The sequence below is a fragment of the Panulirus ornatus genome, chromosome 45 (assembly GCF_036320965.1).
Source record: "Panulirus ornatus isolate Po-2019 chromosome 45, ASM3632096v1, whole genome shotgun sequence".
In the NCBI taxonomy this organism is placed as follows: domain Eukaryota; kingdom Metazoa; phylum Arthropoda; class Malacostraca; order Decapoda; family Palinuridae; genus Panulirus; species Panulirus ornatus.
The window spans coordinates 4,723,829-4,751,365 of NC_092268.1; the positions used below are offsets into that span (position 1 = coordinate 4,723,829).

At 40.2% G+C, this 27,537-nt stretch overlaps 1 protein-coding gene across 5 annotated transcripts in view; it reads right to left on the reverse strand.

The window, feature by feature from the left end:
- LOC139762850 (uncharacterized) overlaps nucleotides 1-27,537 on the reverse strand; it is a 49,254-nt gene that overhangs the window by 6,855 nt on the left and 14,862 nt on the right. For all 5 annotated transcript variants that reach the window (XM_071688034.1, XM_071688038.1, XM_071688036.1 and 2 more), the window contains exons 7-12: nucleotides 24,346-26,641; nucleotides 21,022-21,302; nucleotides 16,127-16,251; nucleotides 10,883-11,014; nucleotides 10,117-10,223; nucleotides 7,351-7,513 (exon numbers count right to left, since the gene is read on the reverse strand). In XM_071688034.1, the coding sequence (XP_071544135.1) occupies nucleotides 7,351-7,513; nucleotides 10,117-10,223; nucleotides 10,883-11,014; nucleotides 16,127-16,251; nucleotides 21,022-21,302; nucleotides 24,346-26,641 (3,104 nt within the window). The remainder of the gene's footprint in view (nucleotides 1-7,350; nucleotides 7,514-10,116; nucleotides 10,224-10,882; nucleotides 11,015-16,126; nucleotides 16,252-21,021; nucleotides 21,303-24,345; nucleotides 26,642-27,537) is intronic.

Consider the following 27,537-nt stretch of genomic DNA (forward strand, 5'->3'; position numbering starts at 1 on the left):
ATTTGTCAGTCTCACTCACCACTTCCTACTATCAATATCAAAACACTGCAGTGCCAAAACATGTTATGCATACCCATATCCTCAATTCTATCCTATAAACCCTATACCTACCCTAAAATGTACCACAGAGATACAGGTTGGAGGAACATGGGGAATGGGTTTGTACAATTTTGCATGGTCTTATTTCAGTAAATTCACAGATTTTACAATCAAATTTGTATACAGATCCTCTATCAGAGGGGTATTTTTTTCAAAACACGTCTGTCATTTCCCACATCAGCAAGGTAGCACCAGGAACAAATGAAGAAATGGGCTCATTTGCTCACATCCAAACCCTTATAGTCACAGAATGAAAAGCCCTGTATTCACATCCAAGCCCCACAGATCTTTCTGTTGTTTCCACCAGACCACTTCATATGCCAATATGTCATCCTCTGTTTACCATATCTCTCCAATTCCAATTTGCTCTATTTCTTTCATTACGTGTATACCCTCTTAGTCATCTTCTCATTCATCCTCTACATATGTCCAAACCATTTAAGCAAGCCTTTCTCTGCTTTCTTATACATCCACTGCTCATCTTAATATTGCACCTCTCTCTGACCTTATTACTTCTTATTTGACCAACTCCCCTAAAATCACACACTGTCCTCAAACACTTCACTGCCAACCCATAGATCCTATTCTTTACATTTTATCTTAAGGCCCATGCCTTTCATCCATACAGCACCAGTGACACCACTATACCACTAAACATACATATTTTTGCCCTTCAAACTCAGACCTGAATCTAATACCCTTGCTTTTATTCACATCACTCTCAATTTCTCTTTTTCACATGAGCTCCTAAACTCAAACACCACCTACTGCAGTTTTTCACTTGAATCTGACTTTAGCAAACAACATTTGACTCACCTTCAGGTCCCAACTTCATCCTCAAGAGACTGCATTTCTGCTCCTCTCTCCAAGACTTGCATTTACATCCCTTACCATCCAATCCATAAGCAAATTACACAACCACAGTGACATCACACAACTTTGAGGCAGACCTACCTTCATCTGGAACATTCCTTCTATCTCCCTATTCATACACATGCCTTACTCTCTTGATAAAAACTCTTCCCTGCTTCTAGTGGCTGTCCTCCCACACCATATGTATATATATTTATATCTGTGACACCTTCCACAAAGCATCTCAATCAACCCTTTCACACATTTTCTCCCAATCCATAAAAGACATGTATAGGTCCTTCTGTTTCTCTAAGTATTTCTCTACCACTTCTAATGGCTTTCATCCCACACCATATATATTTGTGACACCTTCCATAGAGCATCTTTATCAACCCTTTCATACACTTTCTCCAAATCCATAATAGACATGTATACGTTCTTCTGTTTTTCTAAGTATTCCTCTACCACTTCTGAAGCCATATTCTTCCCCAGTCTGAAACTATGTGAATTCCACCACCTTAAGTCACCACTCTCCCAAACAACTTCACAGCTACACTCAACACTTATACCTTTGTAATTTGAATATCTGCTTTTGTCCCCTTTGTCCTCACTTTTTTAGTCCTTTCGTCTCCAGATGCATTATAACTAATAATCATCCATCTCTAAATCTACTTTCATTTTTACCCACATCAGTCTGGGGCTCGCTTCCTTAACTCTTTCATACATTTCCACAACTCTAGCAGCAGTACTACCTTTTCCCTGACTTTACCCTTATGACATTTCCAAACCATTCTCTTTTCCACTTTAGCTTTCTTCTGCTTCATGCTAAAAATCATTGTTCCTTTCCTTAAACATTTCACCCATCTATTCCTTCCCTTACATTTTCCCTGACTTTACCTGTAAGACATTCCCAAACTATTCTCCTTTTCCCTTTACTTTGTTCTGCTCCATGCTAGAACATCATGGTTCCTCTCCTTAAACATTTTACCCATCTATTCCTTCTCTTCTTGGTTACATCCACACACATTCAGACACACCAGCCTGAGCCTTTGAGAAGAGCAATCCTTACTTGGCTATTTCTGATCCAAACTTTGAAAAAATAAAAAAGTTAAAAATGACAAAAAATAGAATATAATTCCAATGTTATCTCCATAATGATATGGAACAATTTCCATTCCACTAACTCCAGCTCCAATATCACTAACTCCACCTCCAACACCACTACCACTACATTTCCAAAACCACTGAAAATAATTTCACAACCAATATCACCACTATTTGCTCCAATACCAGTTATACCACTGCCAATATCACCACTATTTGTTCCAATACAAGTTATACCACTAACACAAATAATATCTGTACTGAACTCACCAATGAAGTCCTGTAGACCATGAATGTCACTGGATTATAAGCTTAAGGTTCTTAAATCATCTTAAATCACGCTACGTCGCTAACACGGGAGACAGCGACAAAGCAAAATAAATAATTTTCCAAAAGAAGGAACAGAGAAGGGGGCCAGGTGAGGATATTCCCTCAGTGGCCCAGTTCTCTGTTCTTAACGCTACCTCGCTAACGCGGGAAATGGCGAATAGTTTGAAAAAAAAAAAAAAAAAAAAAATCATGTAAATTACAACATCAGAATACAAGTGTTAGTATCACAAAATATTCTTCCTTAAAGCAAGGGGTGCTGCACTGGTGTTCCCCCGACCCACTATTTTTTTCAGTAGCTCCATATCTATAGGGGTCTTATTGATTCCAGTAAGGAGTACCATTAGGGGTGGCTTTCTTTTACCTTTCTTTGCCAGAGTGGAATATGCCAAGATGTTGCTCACCTCTCTCTGTCACTAAAAATTATTTTGGCCACTGCTGTTGTGAGTGGTCTGCGTTTGTCACAGCCTCTATGTGCTGAACCTGCAGCATGTATTTAGCTGCCGCTTCCCAAAGTTTTAACACAGAGTGAAACCACACAAGGATTGACTGTTACAATAGAGTGAAACCAAACAAGGATTGACTGTTACAATACCCCCTTCCCTTAAACAGTGGAATTATCTTTTATCTTTAGTCTTTCTCTCCTCTAGGTCGATAAATGCCTGAGAAGCCCTGATTAATCCCAGCTAATTTTTCTAATGCTTTCAAATCTTTCACATGAGATGAATATGACTGTCATGCTACATGCTTGTATATCCACACCAAGTGAACTACTTTAGAGGGAAAAACTTATTTACTATCTTCTCATCTCTTCTGATATCCCTCTTAAATCTTCACACTACCTTCCTTTTCTCTTCTTATAACCAAAGGAGATCTTCATGTTATACTAATACCTCAGATATTAATTATATCTCAAAATTCTTTTTCCAATTTTTCCTGTTATTTCAAGGTGTTTATTACAAAACACTTATTACTTCCTCTTCAAACACCTTTTACTTTCCATAGGTTCTTATTTTCAAATCTTTAGTTTTGTCAAACAACACTGTTCTTTACTTATGATTCAGTAACTTTCTTTTCAGTATCCCAACAACAAAATCCATCATGTTAAAAATTTCACCCTTGTGGATTGCTAAACAAGCTACTGTCTAGAGTATAATCTATTGTAATGAGTCATACTGAAAGTAGATTCAATATGAAGACATGAGTTACATTTCTGAATTCCAAGACCCACTATCCTGAACTGAGACAATTCTTAGTTATTTTTTATCCAATTTCATAATTAAGAAACACCCCATTACAGTTGTTTTTTCATGATTCTCTATTGCTAGTATAATCTATCAATCCATCTGTTTCTTTGCTTTTTCCTTCTATCATCTTTTAGAGAAAAGCTTACAGTACTTGTTTCTATTTTCATTCTCATTCATTGTTTCTATTTTCATTCTCATTCAAAACTTTCAAGACATATTAATTACTGTTTCTTAGATCCCCTCCCCCATCTTCTCAAATATATTGTACAATATTCTGTTATAAATCTTATCAGTCATTCACTCCAAAGACTGTTATGAAGTCATCATTACATCTATCTATCTTTATCTCTGATGCCTGTTCCATCAGGGAACTCCCATCAAGGGAGTGGCTACAGCAAAAGACTCCACTTATCCCTGCCCTTATGTGCCTCCCTCATATACACTAATTCATGCATTCTTCCACCATGTCTCTTTCTTCAGTACTCTTCCACTTCACCTATCCATGTCAACTGTGGTCATCCTCTCACACTAATTATTGTTCTTCTCTTCATTCTCACATGAAACAGGAATTTGATGTACAGCTAGTATGGGTCAAGAACAACTGTTTTAGTTATCAGTATATACGAAAGAGAGTAATAGGGTAGGTAGTGGCTGGAACGCGGCCAATGACTAAGGAGTTATATTACCAGTACTATCTGCCTGGGTATCAGAGGGTTAGTGATGACTGCTAAGTGAGCCAGCACTTCAGTCGTTGTCAAGGTGCACTCCTCTGACCCAGGTGGCTGTCTTTTCTTTCAGCCTTACCCACATGTGGACTACCGGTATTTTGTCCACAAACATATAATCTCTTCTTGTCGTAACGCTTGACAACATTTAACTCACACAGCTCATTCTTCTTAACTCTAGATTTTCCTGTGGTGAGCACTATCTGCTAGCTCTGCCTTTTGGCAAAATGGTATGAGCAACAGATAGTAGTAGTATTTATTTATCTATTTATTATTTATTCATTTTGCTTTGTCGCTGTCTCCCGCGTTAGTGAGGTAGCGCAAGGAAACAGATGAAAGAATGGCCCAACCCGCCCACATACACATGTATATACATACACGTCCACACACGCAAATATACATACCTATACATCTCAATGTACACATATATATACACACACAGACATATACATATATACACATGTACGTAATTCATACTGTCTGCCCTTATTTGTTCCCATCGCCACCTCGCCACACATGGAATAACAACCCCCTCCCCCCTCATGTGTGTGAGGTAGCGCTAGGAAAAGACAACAAAGGCCCCATTCGTTCACACTCAGTCTCTAGCTGTCATGTAACAATGCAACGAAACCACAGCTCCCTTTCCACATCCAGGCCCCACACACTTTCCATGGTTTACCCCAGACGCTTCACATGCCCTGGTTCAATCCACTGACAGCACGTCGACCCCGGTATACCACATCGTTCCAATTCACTCTATTCCTTGCACGCCTTTCACCCTCCTGCATGTTCAGGCCCCGTTCACTCAAAATCTTTTTCACTCCATCTTTCCACCTCCAATTTGGTCTCCCACTTCTCCTCGTTCCCTCCACCTCTGACACATATCCTCTTGGTCAATCTTTCCTCACTCATTCTCTCCATGTGACCAAACCATTTCAAAACACCCTCTTTTGCTCTCTCAACCACACTCTTTTTATTTCCACACATCTCTCTTACCCTTACATTACTTACTTGATCAAACCACCTCACACCACATATTGTCCTCAAACATCTCATTTCCAGCACATCCACCCTCCTGCGCACAACTCTATCCATAGCCCACGCCTCGCAACCATACAACATTGTTGGAACCACTATTCCTTCAAACATACCCATTTTTGCTTTCCGAGATAATGTTCTCGACTTCCAAACATTCTTCAAGGCTCCCAGAATTTTCGCCCCCTCCCCCACCCTATGACTCACTTCCGCTTCCATGGTTCCATCCGCTGCCAGATCCACTCCCAGATATCTAAAACACTTTACTTCCTCCAGTTTTTCTCCATTCAAATTTACCTCCCAATTGACTTGACCCTCAACCCAACTGTACCTAATAACCTTGCTCTTACTCACATTCACTCTTAACTTTCTTCTTTCACACACTTTACCAAACTCAGTCACCAGCTTCTGCAGTTTCTTAAATGAATCAGCCACCAGCGCTGTATCATCAGCGAACAACAACTGACTCACTTCCCAAACTCTCTCATCCACAACAGACTGCATACTTGCCCCTCTTTCCAAAACTCTTGCATTCACCCCCCTAACAACCCCATCCATAAACAAATTAAACAACCATGGAGACATCAACCTACATTCACTGAGAACCAATCACTTTCCTCTCTTCCTACACGTAGTAGTATTTATTTATTTATTTATTTTGCTTTGTCGCTGTCTCCCGCGTTTGCGAGGCAGCACAAGGAAACAGACGAAAGAAATGGCACAACCCACCCCCATACACAATGTACACACACACACACCCACACACGCAAATATACATAACTATACATCTCAATGTACACATATATATACACCACAGACACATACATATATACCCATGCACACAATCCACACTGCCTGCTCCTATTCATTCCCATCGCCACCTTGCCACATATGGAATACCATCCCCCTCCCCCCTCATGTGTGCGAGGTAGCACTAGGAAAAGACAACAAAGGCCCCATTCGTTCACACTCAGTCTCCAGCTGTCACGCAATAATGCCCGAAACCACAGCTCCCTTTCCACATCCAGGCCCCACACAACTTTCCATGGTTTACCCCAGACGCTTCACATGCCCTGGTTCAATCCACTGACAGCACGTCAACCCCGGTATACCACATTGATCCAATTCACTCTATTCCTTGCCCGCCTTTCACCCTCCTGCATGTTCAGGCCCCAATCACACAATATTCATGCAGGAGCATTAGATAGAAACATGAGGTAGAAGTACTAGGTAGGAGGGTTTGGAAGAAATAATAAGTAGGAACATTAGGCAGAAGCCTCTACAAACAATGCACAAGAATTGCCCTCTGCCAGTGGCCTGTTAAGAGAGAAGCAATGAAGGCTAAGACGCGGCACTGGATTTCACTAGTTATGGAGACTTTACTGCTGCGGCCATCCCTTTGAGGGAGTTTCAGGTGAGAACAGGCATTATAGATACAGACAGACAGACAGATAGATAGATAGACTGTGTAATATGCTAGTAATGAATCCAGTCACTAGATTCCACAGTCATAACGACAAAAATCCTACTTATGGATGGATGAAATGGGAGACATGCGCAACTTATGGGTGTTTCTCTACCTATCCCTTGAAGCTTTGGAACTCTTTACCCTCTCATGTTCATTGAGCTTTGTGACTAAAGCTGTTCTCTATCCAATAGGCTATCATACTTGATTAAAGCTATGTACAACATTCTTTTGCCAATTTTTCAATCAAAACACTTCATGGCTCAAAGAGCAAAGCTCATGTCAAAGTACAGGCGCCTACTAATATACAAAACTAGAAAGTTTACACGTACAAGAAGTTACATTATTGCAGTGCTACCTGCACAATGATAAAAAAAAATTACAAAAATGTAAGAGGTACCTATAAAAAAAAAAAAAAAAAAAAACCAATTTGGCCATCTTCTTATATTATCTTACAATGTAACCCATACAAACATTACACACCACATTCACTTACTGGATCGCTTTCTAAAGTTTTCCACTTCATCATTGGTAAGGCTAAAGTCATCTAGGTGTTTAACTATATTCTTGCGAAACCGCTCCTTTAAACTCAACCATGTCCTCTTCTTCAGACCTGGTACTGAGGAAGTCATCACCACCCACAGCGTCTTGCCTCCAACCTGGTATAAAAATTTCTAATTATTCCAAATCAGAAAGATATGGGTCATAAATCCTTAAATAAAATAACTAAACATACATCTGAATATTATACATGACAGCTAGAGACTGAGTGTGAACAAATGTGGTCTCTGTTGTCTTTTCCTAGCGCTACCTTGTGCACACGCGGGGGAGGGGGTTGTCATTTCATTTGTGGCAGGGTGGCGACGGGAATCAATAAAGGCAGCAAGTATGAATCATGTACATGTGTATATATGCATATTTCTGTGAAGGTATATGTATATGTATACATTGAAATGTATAGGTATGTATATGTGCATGTGTGGGCGTGTATGTATATACATGTGTATGTGGGTGGGTTGGGCCATTTTTTCCTCTGTTTCTTTGTGCTACCTTGCTAATGCGGGAGACAGTGACAAAGTATAATAATAAAAATAATATAACATCTGAACATGTCTGCAAATGATATAAAGGTGACAAGGGAACTGAAAGCAAGGAGGATTGCATCACTTTATAAGGAAACCTAAATATTCTCCACAGTTGGTCTAATACATGGCTAAGGAAATTCAACCCAAGCAAATGCAAAGTAATAAAAAAAAGGGGCCTCAATATAATTATCATCTTGCAGGAAACAATCTACAGAGTTTTGTGTGTTAGAACTTGGCAGTCATAACTGTCCCCAGAGTCCCTAATTAAGTTTTAGAAAAGTGAAGGAAACTGTCTGCTGACGAATATGACACCAGCTTTCATACATATGAACAAAGAAAGGCTCTTTTAAAACCAGGTATCCTCAATCATCAGTCCTTTTTCAGCACACAACTCTTTAAGATGTTCAATATTTATATTCACCTTCCTGAAAAACCCTTGGCCCCCATTATATCCTAAACTATTACACTACCCACTTCCACATTCAAATCACCTATAAATAATACCTGCTCTTTTGCATAAATACAGTAGACACACACGTAGCTGCTCCAAGAAAATGTATGAATACAAAAAAGGTCAGACCAAGGACGAGATGGATGCACGCAATGAAAAATCTGATTAAGGATAATCAACATGAAGATACCAGAAAATGAAAGTCTCATCAGGTGTATGTCTCACTGTTGTAAAGGCAGTTTAAAAGAAGATTTCAGTTTCATTTGATAAGTTTACTTAAAGTTTTAAGAAGGGACTGGGGAAAAATAATACTGGCCAGGATATCCTGCATGTCAGAGAAAGCAATTAAGTATGGCAGGAGCTGGAAATCCTCTCCTCCTGTATGACTTCCAAAATAAAGAAACAGAGGAAAGAGCCATGTGAGGATGCTACCATGCTTAAAATGGAAATAGTCAGCACCCATAAAAATTCCAAGTGAAAGAGAAGGTGCTCGTAAAAGCGAGAAGGTTAATGCTCTGGTTTAACATGCAGGACATGGGATGAGAATATGTGAGCAAATCTACTGGCATTCTGTCCACAAACATAAAATATCTCCTTGTCATATGTAACACTTGACAACACCTAGCTCACGAAGCCCATTTTTCATCACTCTAGATTTTCCTGCAGTGAGCACTGTGTACTAGTCCTGCCTTTTGGCAAAATGTTGGAAGCAATAGATAGAAAGAAGTAGAAACATTTAAGCAGGATTATTAGGTAGAAACTTCATGTAGAAGTAGTAGGTAGGAGCATTAGACTTAAGTTGTCATTAGGAATATTTGGTACAAGCCTCTACAAACACTGCACTAGACTTGTCCTTTGCCATTGGCCACTTAAGGGTGAGGCGCTAAAGGATAAGAAGCGGCACTGGAGTTCTTTAGTCATGGACACTGTTGCTATGGCCACCCCTTTGAGGGAGTTCCAATTGGAAAAGGCATCAGAGATCTTCTTCTTTCTTTCAAACTATTCGCCATTTCCCGCATTAGCGAGGTAGCGTTAAGAACAGAGGACTGGGCCTTTGAGGGAATACCCTCACCTGGCCCAATTCTCTGTTCCTTCTTTTGGAAAATTAAAAAAAAAAAAAAAAAAACGAGAGGGGAGGATTTCCAGCCCCCCGCTCCCTCCCCTTTTAGTCGCCTTCTACGACACGCAGGGAATACGTGGGAAGTATTCTTTCTCCCCTATCCTCAGGGATATAAATAGAAAGAATCAGGAGGCTGTATGCACCTAGCCCATCCTTTGTAAATGGGAACAGTTACCAATGATAGCCAAGCAGGTGGCTGTTAGATGCTGCTGTTATTTCTTTAAAGGCTCAGTGGTAAGAGATGTCCACGTAAGGCTTAATTTTGATGGTAAGACACCATTTTTCCTTAACCTTAAACAGTCTGACATCCAAACAAATTACTGATGAACCTCCTTGACTATAAACTATAAAGATCATCATGCTTTAAACAGTGTTCTTTTTGCTAGTTCATGCCTGCGTGCCTATTTGTAATCAATTTCCAACATAGCGGTTAATTAGTTATGGAACAGATATTAAAGCCAATCCGTAGAGCATTATCAGAGCTAAGATTGTACCCTGAGACTTTTTACAAGAGAAATAGAATTCCAAGAAATGGTACCATTCAATTATCAATATCAATTGTTGCTCTGACTCCTTTCTGAAATCTACTATAATTCCCTAACTTACCTCAGAATATCTCCTGTTCTTGGCAATGAACTTTACAATCAATTCATCTTCTACATGGGTATAAGGTCGCCGACTACTTTCATTTCCCTTAGTCCTTGGTGATGCTTCTGTGGAAAAATATGACATGAATTATCTATCCTACTCAAAGTACTCTGTCTTCTACCCATCTATGAATGTCACTGTTTTCATCACAATGACTACTCCCTAGATTTAGCTCTTTATGGATTCTTTCGAGGTCTCTTCAAAATATGATCAATCTCCTCCATCGCTGCAGAGCAAAGATGCAACTATTACAATTATTTGTAAACTAAGGTTACAGGTTGTCTTTCAAACAGTTTATTGAACAAAATAACATATTGTTGAAACATTAGGTAGAAGTGTAGGCAGGAATATTCGGCAGGATCTTAAGCAGATGCAGTCAGTAGGAGTATAAGGTAGGAACAATTGCATACACTGTGCTACAGTTGCCCTCTGCCACTGGGATGCTACAGTTGCCCTCTGCCACTGGGATGCTACAGTTTCCCTCTGCCACTGGGATGCTAAGGGTGAGTGCTGCTTCATTTCTAACACATCTGCTCCCTTTGGTACTCCTTTATTTAGAGCCCATGTCTTGCATCCATACAGCAATGTCAGGAATAAAAAACCATCAAACATATCCACCTTTGTCTTCACTGACACCTGGATGTAAACAGTAAACATTGGACCTAGACATAAACATCAAAACTACAACCTATATCTTAAACAATATATGATTCACAAACTTTACCTTCGAATTGAGAAGGAGCATGAGACTGAATGAGTCTTATGGTATCCCTGGAAAGTCCAAACTGAAGATATGTATGGAGGCGAGGGATGATCCTTTTCCGGTATCTTTCCTTCATGCTGTGCCAACTTCGCTCTGAAAAACATGTTGCATTGACTGTAAAAGTAGTATAAATGTGATAAGGGCAGGATTTACCCTCTCTGCAGGCTGAACATCAATTTTTCAAAACCACCCCATCCATACCTGAACTCTACTAAGTAGAATGAGTACTGGGATATACTCCTGAAAGTTTATCAGATTACAGACTGAAGTCTAATTTCTTCCACATAAATGTGCACAACAAAGTAAACAGCCATAACAATTTGCCAACCCATCTCCGAGCTACCACCCTAAGTTATGGCCTAGTCACCCTATTTGGAAATCCAGCCCTGATTGTAACTATCTATATATCAAGTTTTCTCACCCGAAGCAAGGTCCCAACTGCAGTGTATGATCTACTCACCATAATCACCCACCACTATTGTATTGCTCTTTCAGCTGCATCTGATTCTTCCCTATAAATATAAATACTTTTCTTGCTCTTTGTTTTTGAAAGTTGCCAACATGGCATGGAAAAAAAAAATACATCCCAGTCAAGGCCATCTTGTGTGAAGGAAAATTGTGGAAGAGAAAGAAAGTATAAATTATCAGAGCTCTGTCACAGTTTATACCCCTGACATCTAAAGGAAGAAGGTAGAAGGCTATGTGAAGAGGGAAAGACAAAAGAAGGAAGGGAATTCAACAGCTCAGCTGTTCGAGGAACATCTGTCTCCTCATTCACCTATCCTAGTCATCTAAATCAAACTTTCTTGATTGATCGATCTCCCCATGTCCATACATTAACTGCTCCTCAGATAAATCAAGCGGCTAATTCTCCCACTTTTTAATTTATAAGGTTCAGCCATAAACATAACAAAGACGTACCTCCTAGGCCAGGAATTATACATTCATCAAGGATGAACAGATTTGCCTTAAATAGAAAAATCTGGGAATAACTATTCAACAAAAGGTTCACCTCACCAGAGTACACTTTGAAACATCTCATATGAATCCAAAACTATTTAGTTCCTTTTGTTGCTTGAATTTCAGTCCTACTACAAACCCAATTACACTAATACAATATTACTCTTAAAGTTATTGTCCTTCAGTTTGTTCTCGTATATATCATACTTAACCGCTGTTTCCCCGCATCAGCGAGGAAAACAGCGCAAGGAAACAGATGAAGAATGGTTGTTCTCATGTGTTTCTATATTTCAACACATACATCTTGTGTCCATTAGCAGTGATGCAAGATAGCCTTTCAAACTTCATATTGCATTATCTGTTCTGTTCAAATCTACATATCCCTGCCATTCTGAAGAACTACTCCCCTTAGATTTACCATATTCATTGCTGACACTGATAAGAAATTAACATATTGGCCATACAGCTGAACATCTGACATGGAACTTTTTCTAATACCATGAAAAGAGATGGCCAATTTTGCAAAATTTTTGGGTACAACTTTTACATTCTTACAACAAACAAACACCAACTTAACCAACTAATCAACAAAACATAACCATATCACCTAAGTAGGTTTAACCTAAATTCAGCAACCTATTCAAACCTCCTTTCACAATAATGCAAAATGCCTCCATCCAGCCACTGCTACCAACCTACTAAATGAAATCACATCACACAGTTAACACGGAGTGGATGTGGCCTTTCTATGTTTGTTCCTGGAGCCACCTTGCTAAAGCGAGAAATGGAAATCAAGTATACAAGATAAAAGAAAAGTCAGGAAAAGACAATGGAACAGTCTGCCACTATCTATCTATCTATGTCTCGGGAGTCCCAATTGGAACTCCCTCAAAGGGGTGGCCAAGACAGGAGTCTCTATAACTAAATAACTCCAGTAGCTGATAAGAAGCCAACAACCAAGATGGTATATTATCAGTACTACCTGCCTGGGTATCAGGAGGGTTAGTGACATATACACAGAGAGCCAGCACTTCAGTAGTTGTCAAGTTGCACTCCTTTGACCCCGGTAACTATCTTTTCTTTCTGCCTCACTATCATGTTGATTACTGGCATTATGTCCACAAAGATACAATCTCTCCTTGTCATGTGTAGCATTTGACAACACCTAACTCAAGCAGCTCATTCTTCATAACTTTAGACTTTCCTGTGATGAACACTGTGTCCTAGCCCTGCCTTTTGGCAAAATGGCAGGAGCAGTAGATAGAAATAGAAGGTAGGAACATTTAGGCAGGGGCATTAGGTAGATGTAGTAGGTAGGACCATAAGATAGAAGTAATCATTAGGAATGTTAGGTAGAAGCTTCTGCAAACACTCCGCTAGACTTGCCCTCTGCCAGGGGCCTGTTAGGGGTAAGGAACTAAAGGATAAGACGTAGCCATTGCTCCCAAAAATATCTGTGAAGCATTGTGACAAAGTCAGCTGCAGCCTACCCTAGCATGGAGGAAGACATGCAAACAGTTTAGTCTTCTAAATATGAAAGGAAAGAGAGCAAATATATCTCTAGACACTTCAATCACTGCCTATCACAAAGCTTTTTCTAAAATCCGGTACAGTAGCAATACTTAAAAGCTAACTAAAAAATTACTATACAATTTTCCAAGACACAATGCACAAATTATTTTCTTATAATCCTTATATCTCCGGGAAGAGGGAAGGAAGACTACTATCCATGAATCTCCTGCATGCTGTGAAAGGTGACTATGTGAAGCAGGATCAGGGGGCTGGAAATCCTCCCTCTTTGCATCATCTTTTTCAAAAATCTGCAACATAAACAGCCAACTGAGGACACAGAGCAGTAGCTGTGCCTGTAGGCAAAATCTCGTTGATACTCATAAGAAGGTAAGTAGGTTGGTAGGCTTGACATCTCCATTAACAGTATGCCCATACCCTGGGGATAGGGAAGAAAGAATACTTCCCATGTATTCCCTGCATGTCGTAGAAGGCGACTAAAAGGGGAGGGAGTGGGGGGCTGGAAATCCTCCCCTCGTTTTTTTTTAATTTTCCAAAAGAAGGAACAGAGAAGGGGGCCAGGTGAGGATATTCCCTCAGAGGGCCAGTCCTCTGTTCTTAACGCTACCTTGCTAATGCAGGATATGGCGAATAGTTTGGAGGGAAAAAAAAAAAAAAAAAAAAAAAAATGTATATGTATGTATACGTTGAAATGTATAGATATGTATATGTGCATGTGTGGGCGTTTATGTATATACATTTGTATGTGGGTGGGTTGGGCCATTCTTTCATCTATTTCCTTGCGCTACCTCGCTAGCACAGGAGACAGTGACAAAGTATAATATTTATTTATTCATATTTATTTTGCTTTGTTGCTGTTTCCCGCGTTAGTGAGGTAGCACAAGGAAACAGGCGAAAGAATGGCCCAACCCACCCACATACACATGTATATACATACATGTCCACACACGCAAATATACATACCTATACATCTCAACATATACATATATATATACACACACAGACATATACATATTTACACATGTACATAATTCATACTGTCTGCCTTTATTTATTCCCATCGCCACCCCGCCACACATGAAATAACAACCCCCTCCCCCCGCATGTGTGCGAGGTAGCGCTAGGAAAAGACAACAAAGGCCACATTTGTTCCCACTCAGTCTCTAACTGTCATGTAATAATGCACCAAAACCACAGCTTCCTTTCCACATCCAGGCCCCACAGAACTTTCCATGGTTTACCCCAGACATATAATAAAATAAATAAATATATATATAATAATACAGGCATGTACAGAGCATCAGACTGGGGAAGAACAGTGTGGTTTCAGGAGTGGGAGAGGATGTGTGGATCAGGTGTGTGCTTAGAAGAATGTGAGAAACACTTAGAAAAAGATGGATTTGTATGTAGCATTTATGGAACTGGAGAAGGCATATGATAGGGTGGATAGAGATGCTTTGTGGAAGGTTTTAAGAGTATATGGTGTGGGAGGTATGTTGCCAGAAGCAGTGAAAGTTTTTACCAAGGATGTAAGGTATGTGTACGAGTAGGAAGAGAGGAAAGTGACTGCTTCCCAGTGAATGTCGGTTTGCGGCAGGGGTGCCTGATGTCTCCATGGCTGTTTAATCTGTTTATGGGGTGGTCAGGGAGATGAATGCAAGAATTTTGGAGAGAGGGGCAAGTATGCAGTCTATTTTGGATGAAAGGGCTTGGGAAATGAGTCAGTTGTTGTTCGCTGATGATAGAAGACTGGTGGATGATTTGGGTGAGAAACTGCAGAAGCTGTTGACTGAGTTTGGTAAAGTGTGTGAAGGAAGAAAGTTGAAAGTAAATGTGAATAAGACCAAGGTGAATAGGTTCAGAAGGGTTGAGGGACAAGTTAATTGGGAGGTAAGTTTCAATGGAGAAAAACTGGAGAAAAAGAAGTGTTTTAGATATCTGGGAGTGGACTCAGCAGTGGATGGAACCATGGAAGCAGAAGTGAGTCGCAGGGTGGGGTAGGGAGCAAAGGTTCTGGGAGCAGTGAAGAATGTTTGAAAGGTGAGAACATTATCTTGTAGAGCAAAAAATGGGGATGTTTGAAGGAACAGTAGTTCCAACGATGTTATATGGTTGCGAGGCATCGGCTATAGATAAGGATGTGCAGAGGAGGGTGGATGTGTTGGAAATGAAATGTTTGAGGACAATATGTGGCATGAGGTTTGATCAAGTAAGTAATGAAAGGGTAAGAGAGATGTATGGTAATAAAAAGACTGTAGTTGAGAAAGCAGAAGAGGGTGTGTTGAAATGGTCTGGACACATGGAGAGAATGAGTGAGGAAAGATTGACAAAGAGGATATATGTGTCAGAGGTGGAGGGAAGAAGAAGTGGGAGACTAAACTGGAGGTGGAAGGATAGAGCGAAAAAGATTTTTAGCAACTGGGGCCTGAGCATACAGGAGGAAGAGAGGTGTGTGTGTAAAAAAAAAAAAAAAAAAAAAAAAAAAAAAAAGGCCAGAGATGAAATGCTTTCAAAATATTTTAGTGCATACTCATAGAGCAGTATTACTGTATTACATTATAAAATTGCAAAATACAAAATATAACAGCATCAAAGATTTCTCTCATCATGCTAATGTCAAGGACAAAGTTAAGATACCTAATGGATGACAATATCTAGGAATGAATCATCTAAGATAAAATGATTAATAAAGATTTGTGCTTTCAAATTACTCACTTGGAAGTACTTCACACCTCTCCATCTCCTGCCACAACTCGCGGCCCTTTACACGGTCATATGCATGATGACGAGTTATAAAATTAAGAATTTCTAGGTCTTCATACAGGGAATATGACTCCTTCCTGTGAAAGAAAGATGATATAGTTGTCTCCTACCAAATTCCAAATCCTGAAATGAAATTTGTGATTACAATTCAACTTCAGATATATACATACATTTTCACTGCATGTTTGCCATTTCCCATGATGGTGAGGTAGCACTGAAAAAGAAAAAAGGCCTCACTCTCATACATTCGTGACACCTTCCAGAAAGCAACCCTATCAAGCTATCATATGCCTTCTCCAGATCCATGAATGCCACATACAAATCCTTTCACTAAATATTTCTTACAGATTCTTCAAAGCTAACATCTGATCTTCACCTCCTTTACCACTACTGAAACAAAACTGTTTTTCTGAATCATATATTCTGTGCACACAATCACCCTCTCAATCACTACCCTTCCGTATAACTTACCAGGTACATTCAATAAACTTATACCGCTGTAATTCTAACACTCACCTCTGTCCCTCTTGCCATTTTACAATGGCACTGCACCAGCATTCTGCCAAACCTCAGGCACCTTACCATGATCCATACACTGAAAGAATATCCTAACTAACCAACAAAACAGTCAACCCCCCCTTTTTAAGAAATTCAACTGCAATCCCATCCACTGCAGCTGCCTTGCCACATTTCATCTGCTACCCTACCATCAATCATTCAACAATTCTTCAAAGTAATTCATCTCCTCTTCACCTCATCTACATCTGTTGCCACTTCCCCATATGCCCCATCTACCCATGTTCCCAACTGTCTTCTTGTTTTCTCATACTACTAACCTCCTCCCAAAACATTCTCTTATTCTCAAATGTCTGCTGATAAAGTAACTAGCCCTAAAGAATCCCCACCATAATTTCAGCTTAAAAATTAGACAAATCCTTTGTTTGATAGACAGACATCTTAAAGTTAAATGTCTTTCTGTAAATTAAACAAGACTAAGAAAACAAGAATTTCATTATATGCCTAATACAGAAGCCAACAGCAAGGTGAGAGTTGCCCTCGGCCAGAGGCCTGTTTTTGTGAGGCACTAAAGGCTACGAAGCAGCACTACAGTTCACTTGTCATGGACTCTATTGCCATGGCCAACACCTTGAGGGAGTTCCGGGAGGGAAAAGACATCAGCGATATAGATAGACAGATGTTTCATGACTGACTGTAAAGTATGATCCAAAAATGATGTGCCAAATTTTGTCTAACTGGATATGACCAACTGTTTGCATTATTTACTTTCTTTCTTTCAAACTATTCGCCATTTCCCGCATTAGCGAGGTAGCGCTAAGAACAGAGGACTGGGCCTTTGAGGGAATATCCTCACCTGGCCCCCTTCTCTGTTCCTTCTTTTGGAAAATTAAAAAAAAACGAGAGGGGAGGATTTCCAGCCCCCCGCTCCCTCCCCTTTTAGTCGCCTTGAATGACATGCAGGGAATATGTGGGAAGTATTCTTTCTCCACTCACACCACATATTGTCCTCAAACATCTAATTCCCAACAAATCCACCCTCCTACACTCCACCCTATCTATAGCCCATGCCTCGCAACCACACTACACCGTTGGAACCCCTATTCCCCCAAACACACTCATCCTGCTTTCCGAGACAACGTTCCGGCCCCCAACACACCCTTCAACACTCCCAGAAGCCCCCCAGAAGCATTATTTACTATACTGATATATTCTGTACTGAATTCTTTACAACAGCATTAAACCTCTCCCACTAAAACCATCCCATAACTAACCACAAACTCCTAAGTAGAAAAAACTTTCTATTATCCATCCACTCATATACAAAAATTTATATATTTTGTCTGTTTCCTTGCGCTACCTCGGTAACGCGGGAGACAGTGATAAAGCAAAATAAATAAATAAATAATATTTATTTATATAAAATATATATTCATGCTCCTACATGTACATATATATACATATACATATCAATACATATTTATTCATTTATTTATTTATTTTTATATTTATTTTGCTTTGTCGCTGTCTCCTGCGTTAGCTAGGTAGCGTAAGGAAACAGACGAAAGAATGGCCCAACCCGCCCACAAACACATGTATATAAATACACGTCCACACACGCAAATATACATACCTATACATCTCAATGTACACATATATATACACACAGACATATACATATATGCACATGTACATAATTCATACTGTCTGCCTTTATTTGTTCCCATCACCACCTCGCCACACATGGAATAACAACCCCCTCCCCCCTCATGTGTGCGAGGTAGCACTAGGAAAAGACAACAAAGGCCCCATTTGTTCCCACTCAGTCTCTAGCTGTCATGTAATAATGCACCGAAACCACAGCTCCCTTTCCACATCCAGGCCCCACAGAACTTTCCATGGTTTCCCCCAGACGCTTCACATGCCCTGGTTCAATCCACTGACAGCGCGTCGACCATGGTATACCACATCGTTCCAATTCACTCTATTCATTGCACGCCTTTCACCCTCCTGCATGTTCAGGCCCTGATCACTCAAAATCTTTTTCACTCCATCTTTCCACCTCCAATTTGGTCTCCCACTTCTCCTTGTTCCCTCCACCTCTGACACATATATCCTCTTGGTCAATCTTTCCTCACTCATTCTCTCCATGTGACCAAACCATTTCAAAACACCGTCTTCTGCTCTCTCCACCACACTCTTTTTATTACCACACATCTCTCTTACCCTTACATTACTTACTCGATCAAACCACCTCACACCACATATTGTCCTCAAACATCTCATTTCCAGCACATCCACCCTCCTGCGCACAACTCTTTCCATAGCCCACGCCTCACAACCATACAGCATTGTTGGAACCACTATTCCTTCAAACATACCCATATTTGCTTTCTGAGATAATGTTCTCGACTTCCACACATTCTTCAACGCTCCCAGAATTTTCGCCCCCTCCCCCACCCTATGATTCACTTCTGCTTCCATGGATCCATCCGCTGCCAAATCCACTCCCAGATATCTAAAACACTTCACTTCTTCCAGTTTTTCTTTATTCAAACTTACCTCCCAATTAGCTTGACCCTCAACCCTTCTGTACCTAATAACCTTGCTCTTATTCACACTTACTCTCAACTTTCTTCTTTCACACACTTTACCAAACTCAGTCACCAGCTTCTGCAGTTTCTCACATAAATCAGCCACCAGCACTGTATCATCAGCGAACAACAACTGACTCACTTCCCAAGCTCTCTCATCCACAACAGACTGCATACTTGCCCCTCTTTCCAAAACTCTTGCATTCACCTCCCTAACAACCCCATCCATAAACAAATTAAACAACCATGGAGACATCACACACCCCTGCCACAAACCTCCATTCACTGAGAACCAATCACTTTCCTTTCTTCCTACATGTACACATGCCTTACATCCTCGATAAAAACTTTTCACTGCTTCTAACAACTTGCCTCCCACACCATATATTCTTAATACCTTCCACAGAGCACCTCTATCAACTCTATCATATGCCTTCTCCAGATCCATAAATGCTACATACAAATCCATTTGCTTTTCTAAGTATTTCTCACATACATTCTCCAAAGCAAACACGTGATCCACACATCCTCTACCACTTCTGAAACCACACTGTTCTTCCCCAATCTGATGCTCTGTACATGCCTTCACCCTCTCAATCAATACCCTCCCATACACATACACAGCCATATACATGTATACAAATGTACATATTCATACTTGCTTGCCTTCATCCATTCCTGGCGCCACCCAAACCCACAGGCAATAGCATCGCACCCGTGCATCAGCGATGAGAAAAAAAAAGCCACATTCATTCACACTCAGTCTAGCTGTCCTGTGTAATGTACCGAAACCATGACTCCCTATCCACATCCAGGCTTCCCAGACCTTTCCATGTTTTACCCCAGGCGTTTCACATGCCCTGGTTTCTATCAACAGCACGTCAACCCCGGTATACCACATAATTCCAATTCACTCTATTTCTTGCATGCCTCTCACCTCCTGCATGTTCAGAAATAAGTTACCTCTACTTAAGACTGTAGCAGCATATACTCACATCTCCCCACAATTCAAACACAAACTATACTGCATAACATATACAAACAGTAATGAGTTAATGCAACCTCCACATTGAGGAAAATGAACACTTACTCCTTGATTGTCGTGCACTCACCTCACACAGACATATACATCATGTCATCAGACTTATTTTGGAAGAAATGCCATAAAAAGGGATCCTGCAGCAGGGATGTAAGTATACCTATAGCTCATGCCTGACACCCATCCATCAACAAACCCTCAAAGGTAGGATCAGCAGCTGGGTTGGCTGAGAGTCAAACTCGAACTTAAAAGCCTTTTGTTCTTGTATCAGGTGATCTCAGGGGCAGCAGTGAGAATGAAGGATTTGGCCAAAAAGAATTCAGAATACATCACAGGTCCCAGTGGGCTAATGCAAGACCTAACAAGACGAAGAAATTTGTACAATTTGTCACTTCAAAAATGTGAAAACAAGCCATGACTCATTAATCTCACGGGCACATTTCAGCTGACCTTGAAGGGTCTGATTATGGTCAAGCTATCATAGCCAAGGATCGGAATGTCGTGCTCAAGGACAAAGAACTCCAGACATTAAAAGCGTTAGTCTTTTATAAAAGGTAAGAGGCACTGAGATGCATAGATTGGACAGCTAATGGCTGCAACATGGAGGTTTCAATGTTTGTGTGCAGCCTGACCACTAAAATAGTTCTCACTTACTTTATAGTGGCACTTTATGAAAATATATAAATACTGCAGCTTACCTGACTGATGGATTAATGTGGCCACTAGGTGACTTTCTTGAAGCTCCATATGTACAACCTCTGCGAGGGTTAAAGGAACGATCATACCGGCCTGTATAGCTGTCTCTACTTGAGGCTGGGTCACTGGGTGTTGTTTGGTTATCATCTCTAAACAAATTCTTTTGAAAGAGATTTCCACACTCTTCAACAGAATCTTCACTTTTTGAGGAAAGAGAGTCAGAACTAGAAACAAATTGTTCTTGCTTTGAGAGGCCTACATCTTGAGAAACACTGAGCGGAATCTGAAAAACAAAGTATAAATATCAATGGGTCTTGTAACCTTATGTTATGAGCAAGGAGGCCTTTCCTGGATATTAACTGATACTGCATATTAAAACATAACTAGAGAGGATTTTAATTCAAACATAGTATCCACAAAAAGATCTCTACTTTACAATTTTGCATTTGGCAACTTCATAAACAGTTCATTTCCTTTACCATAATAATACCAAAAAAATGACAAATTCCAAGGGGAAAAAAAAAAAAAGCCCTGAACCAATGAAAAGCAACAGAAATAATACCCATCATCTGTTTCTAAATGTAATAAAACCTTAAGTGACCTACTGCCCATCACTCTCAATGTGTAGTCTCATCATAAATCCAGATCAGTAAAGTGGCCATGAAAATGACTAACTCTTACAGATGGTAAAATGGAGTTAAGAAGTAAAGGGAGTACAGGATGAAAAAGGTAAGCCTTCCTTACTGGCTTCCCTTATGGGAGTAGCTTTTCATGATTTCAAAAATCATTTCCTTCCATAAAAGACTTGGCCTGTGAGAAAAGGAAAATCACAGCACACTAACATGGAAGATATGCCCTGGTTTACTCCAATGACAGCATGTCTTCCTCTGGATACCACTTTACTCAAATTTACATTATCCTGTGCATGCCACTCACCATCCTACATATTCAGGCTCTGATCACTTAAAATCTTATTCACTCCATCCTTCCATCTCCAGTCTGCTTTTCAGCATCTCCTTCTCCCCTCCATTTCTAACACATACATCTTTATCAACTTTCTCACTCATTCTCTCAATTTGTCCAAACCATTTCAATACACCCTCTTCAGCCATACTCTTTCTATTACCACACCTTTCTCTCTCACTCTTTTATTACTTAATCAAACCACCTCACACCATATACTGTCTAGCATTTCATTTCCAACATATCCACCCTTCTGTGTGTGTTCTCATCTACAGATCATGCCTCGCATCCATACAATGATGTTAGGACTACCATACCTCAAACTTAAAAATTTTCCCCCTCCCAGATAGTGACCTCTTTTTCCATACATTCTTCTATGTTTCCAAAACCTTCGCCCCTCATTCATCATTCATGTCTCAAGTAGACTTCAGTACTGACAGACATCTCAAAGAAGGCCCTGAAAAACTGGACCTTACAAAGCTAACCATCCAAGGGGTAGGTCTCTCTAAGATGTGACACTTATTTCTAAACTAGGGTAGTGAACAGATACTCCAAAACCTTTTTTTTTTTTTTTTTTTTTTTTTTTTTTTTTTTTTTTTTAATACTTTGTCGCTGTCTCCTGTGTTTGCGAGGTAGCGCAAGGAAACAGACGAAAGAAATGGCCCAACCCCCCCCCATACACATGTACATACACACGTCCACACACGCAAATATACATACCTACACAGCTTTCCATGGTTTACCCCGGACGCTTCACATGCCTTGATTCAATCCACTGACAGCACGTCAACCCCTGTATACCACATCGCTCCAATTCACTCTATTTCTTGCCCTCCTTTCACCTTCCTGCATGTTCAGGCCCCGATCACACAAAATCCTTTTCACTCCATCTTTCCACCTCCAATTTGGTCTCCCTCTTCTCCTCGTTCCCTCCACCTCCGACACATATATCCTCTTGGTCAATCTTTCCTCACTCATTCTCTCCATGTGCCCAAACCATTTCAAAACACCCTCTTCTGCTCTCTCAACCACGCTCTTTTTATTTCCACACATCTCTCTTACCCTTACGTTACTTACTCGATCAAACCACCTCACACCACACATTGTCCTCAAACATCTCATTTCCAGCACATCCATCCTCCTGCGCACAACTCTATCCATAGCCCACGCCTCGCAACCATACAACATTGTTGGAACCACTATTCCTTCAAACATACCCATTTTTGCTTTCTGGGATAATGTTCTCGACTTCCACACATTTTTCAAGGCTCCCAAAATTTTCGCCCCCTCCCCCACCCTATGATCCACTTCCACTTCCATGGTTCCATCCGCTGACAGATCCACTCCCAGATATCTAAAACACTTCACTTCCTCCAGTTTTTCTCCATTCAAACTCACCTCCCAATTGACTTGACCCTCAACCCTACTGTACCTAATAACCTTGCTCTTATTCACATTTACTCTTAACTTTCTTCTTCCACACACTTTACCAAACTCCGTCACCAGCTTCTGCAGTTTCTCACATGAATCGGCCACCAGCGCTGTATCATCAGCGAACAACAACTGACTCACTTCCCAAGCTCTCTCATCCCCAACAGACTTCATACTTGCCCCTCTTTCCAAAACTCTTGCATTTACCTCCCTAACAACCCCATCCATAAACAAATTAAACAACCATGGAGACATCACACACCCCTGCCGCAAACCTACATTCACTAAGAACCAATCACTTTCCTCTCTTCCTACACGTACACATGCCTTACATCCTCGATAAAAACTTTTCACTGCTTCTAACAACTTGCCTCCCACACCATATATTCTTAATACCTTCCACAGAGCATCTCTATCAACTCTATCATATGCCTTCTCCAGATCCATAAATGCTACATACAAATCCATTTGCTTTTCTAAGTATTTCTCACATACATTCTTCAAAGCAAACACCTGATCCACACATCCTCTACCACTTCTGAAACCACACTGCTCTTCCCCAATCTGATGCTCTGTACATGCCTTCACCCTCTCAATCAATACCCTCCCATATAATTTACCAGGAATACTCAACAAACTTATACCTCTGTAATTTGAGCACTCACTCTTATCCCCTTTGCCTTTGTACAATGGCACTATGCACGCATTCCGCCAATCCTCAGGCACCTCACCATGAGTCATACATACTCCAAAACCTATCAATCTAAAAAAAATGCTGTCAGCAAGCTACTTCTTCAGCCTCTCCTAACACCATCATTGTACCATATGGGCAAGTTCTGCAAGATAATTAACATGTTAAATGTGAAAAACAGCACTATACATCATAAAATGGCATGAAAATTATTCATTTTAAACCTTGCAATCTGTCTTACCTCAGGACTGCTTACAGCTACCATTCGTTGATTGAGAAGTCGTCTGTTTATAGTTGGTATCGACCTCTGAATCATAACGTCACTCTCTGGTGAGCTCTCATTCACTGAAGAAGTCACAACAAATTCCTTTGAAGTCTTCCCATCTTTTATTTCAGTGAAGTTCCCATGCTGTGTGCTACTCCTTTCTGTTTCCTGATCTGGCTGAATTTTATCTGCTTTCTTTGAAGCTGTCTTTCGACTTGCTCTCTTTGAATGTCTACAAACCCTAAGTCTGGTCTTCTTTTGCATCCTGTGGGAATAGAAAAAAGATTTTCTCTTGGGTGTACAATCTAAATTTGATGAATGGTTTTTGTTGTCGAATTCACCCTTTCTCAACATCCGTCTGCTCCCACTATCACTATCTTCTATCTCCTCACTGGACTCCAAATATTCATCTACAGTAAAAACAACAGTTGATCCATTACTATCTGAATCAATATCTTTCAAAAATGAGCTTATGAGGTTATGATCATCAATTTTGGGATGCACTTCTTCACTGGAAGCTAGATTTGGTGCAAGTTCATCATTTGAAGTCGAGAGATTTTTCCTGACCTGTGAACAATCAAGCAGAGTTTCAGAGTCTTGGGATTTCAAGTTTTCAATTATGCCACTTCCTGCATCTGGCAGATTATCACACACATTTAGGGAAACATTATCAACATTACCAATATCAAAAGTACCATCTATTATCTCTTGCATTTCATTTATATCTTCTACTGTTACTTTTGATGACCTCAAAGTGGCCTGATATTCACTTTCTTTCTGTGAACTCTTTTGGTAACTGTCTTTGTCTATTCTTTCATTCATTTCATTTACTGCTGCTAATGATTCCTGAGGCCTGCAAAGTAAATGTTCCCTTGAGGTATATGCATCATCCTGAATCATAACTGGGGACCTTGGCACAAAACTTTGATTTTGAGGGGAAGTTTCCCTTATTTCCTTGCTAAACTCACTCTCAGCATGATCTTTGTCGGCAATTTTTGATTTCAGAGAACTGTCGGCAGAGAGCATTGCATCACCAGCTGATGATCCTGAGTTCCAATCGTTCTCTAATTCCATTAAAATATTACTGGGCTTTTTTCTAACTGTATCAAGGCATTCAAAGTCTTCTGTAGACAGAACACATTCAAATTCCTGTGTCTCATAAGCATATGTTTCCCTTCTTTGAGCTTCACTGCTTTGGTATTCTTTTCTTTGTTTCATATCATTCTCAAACTTTTCCATAATATTGTTCTGTGATGCTTGACAATCTTCTATTTCATTTTCTCTTCTCTTTCTAAATCTGTATTCACTCTCCTGTTTCTCTAAATCCTCGTCAATATTTCGTTTATTACACTGCTGACTATTCAAACCCTCTGATTCCTGTTCAATCCAGTGATTTTCTTGTATATCACCTTGTAGATTAATATCTAAGTCACTGTGTTCGTTTCTCCTTTCTTTGTTTTCAATTATAGCATTTTCATTCACTACTTGTTCCTTTCCTTTTCTTGTTCGTCTGGTCTCATGTTCAGTACCTAATGTCTCATCCTTTGAAAGATTTTCCTTTGCAGACTGGCAAACACTTTCTCTTAGCTCATTTTCATTCATAGACTTAAGCTCTTTTTCATCTTCCCCATCTTTTTCATCTGATGACTCTCCATACTGCTCATCATTGCAGTCTGAAGTAGTCCTTCCCATCAGGAGATTTTCTTCTCCACTTACATTTTGACTGGTTTTATTTGCAGTCTGAAGGTCATTTTCCTTCCTTTCGTCCTCCCTCTTACCATCAGTTACCATTGCACACAGCTCCTCACTACTGCCTAGACTAGTTTCCTGCATTTTTGGTTCTCCTCTACCATTTTCTTTTTGCTGATCTAGATTTACAGTCTTCTGCTCATTTTCAACTTGCCTCTTATTATTTGCTGTCCCTGCATACTGCTCTAGAGTGCTTCCTTGACCAATTTCCCTTGTACTTTCTTTTTCCTCATTTTCCTTTAAAACATTATGTTCATTTTCATCTTTCTCATGCTGCCCCTCGTCATCATCATCATCTGTCTTAGCACAGTGTTCTATAGTGCTACCTCGACTAGTTTCTCCACCATTTTCTTGTTGCTTATCTTCACTTACAATTTTTACATCATTCATATCTTTCACAACTTGCCCCTTTTCACCTGCAGTGTTTCCATTGTCCTGCATGTTGCTGCCCAGACCAGTTCCTCCTGGTTCAGGTTCTTCTTCTGAAGTTAATACATGTTGATCATTTCCTGTTTTGCAGTATCTGAAAGAAAAAAGCAATAAATGAAACAATCTATTTATATTTATTTATTTATTTTGCTTTGTCGCTGTCTCCCGCGTTAGCAAGGTAGCGCAAGGAAACAGACCAAAGAATGGCCCAACCCGCCCACATACACATGTATATACATACACGTCCACACACAGCACATATACATACCTATACATCTCAATGTATACATATATATACACACACAGACATATACATATATACCCATGTACATCATTCATACTGTCTGCCTTTATTCATTACCATCGCCACCCTGCCACACATGGAATAACAACCCCCTCCCCCTCATGTGTGCGAGGTAGCGCAAGGAAAAGACAACAAAGGCCCCATTCGTTCACACTCAGTCTCTAGCTGTCATGTAATAATGCACCGAAACCACAGCTCCCTTTCCACATCCAGGCCCCACAGAACTTTCCATGGTTTACCCTAGATGCTTCACATGCCCTGGTTCAATCCATTGACGGCATGTCGACCCCGGTATACCACATCGTTCCAATTCACTCTATTCCTTGCACGCCTTTCACCCTCCTGCATGTTCAGGCCCCGATCACTCAAAATCTTTTTCACTCCATCTTTCCACCTCCAATTTGGTCTCCCACTTCTCCTCGTTCCCTCCACCTCTGACACATATATCCTCTTGGTCAATCTTTCCTCACTCATTCTCTCCATGTGACCAAACCATTTATTTATATCATTTATTATACTTAATAGCTGTTTCCTGCATCAGCAAGGTAGTGCGCACATAGGGAGGGGGGTGCCATTTTCATGTGTGGCAGGGTGGCAACGGGAATGAATGAAAGCAGCAAGTATGGATATGTACATGTGTATATGTGTCTGTGTATGTATATGTACATATACATTGAAATGCATAG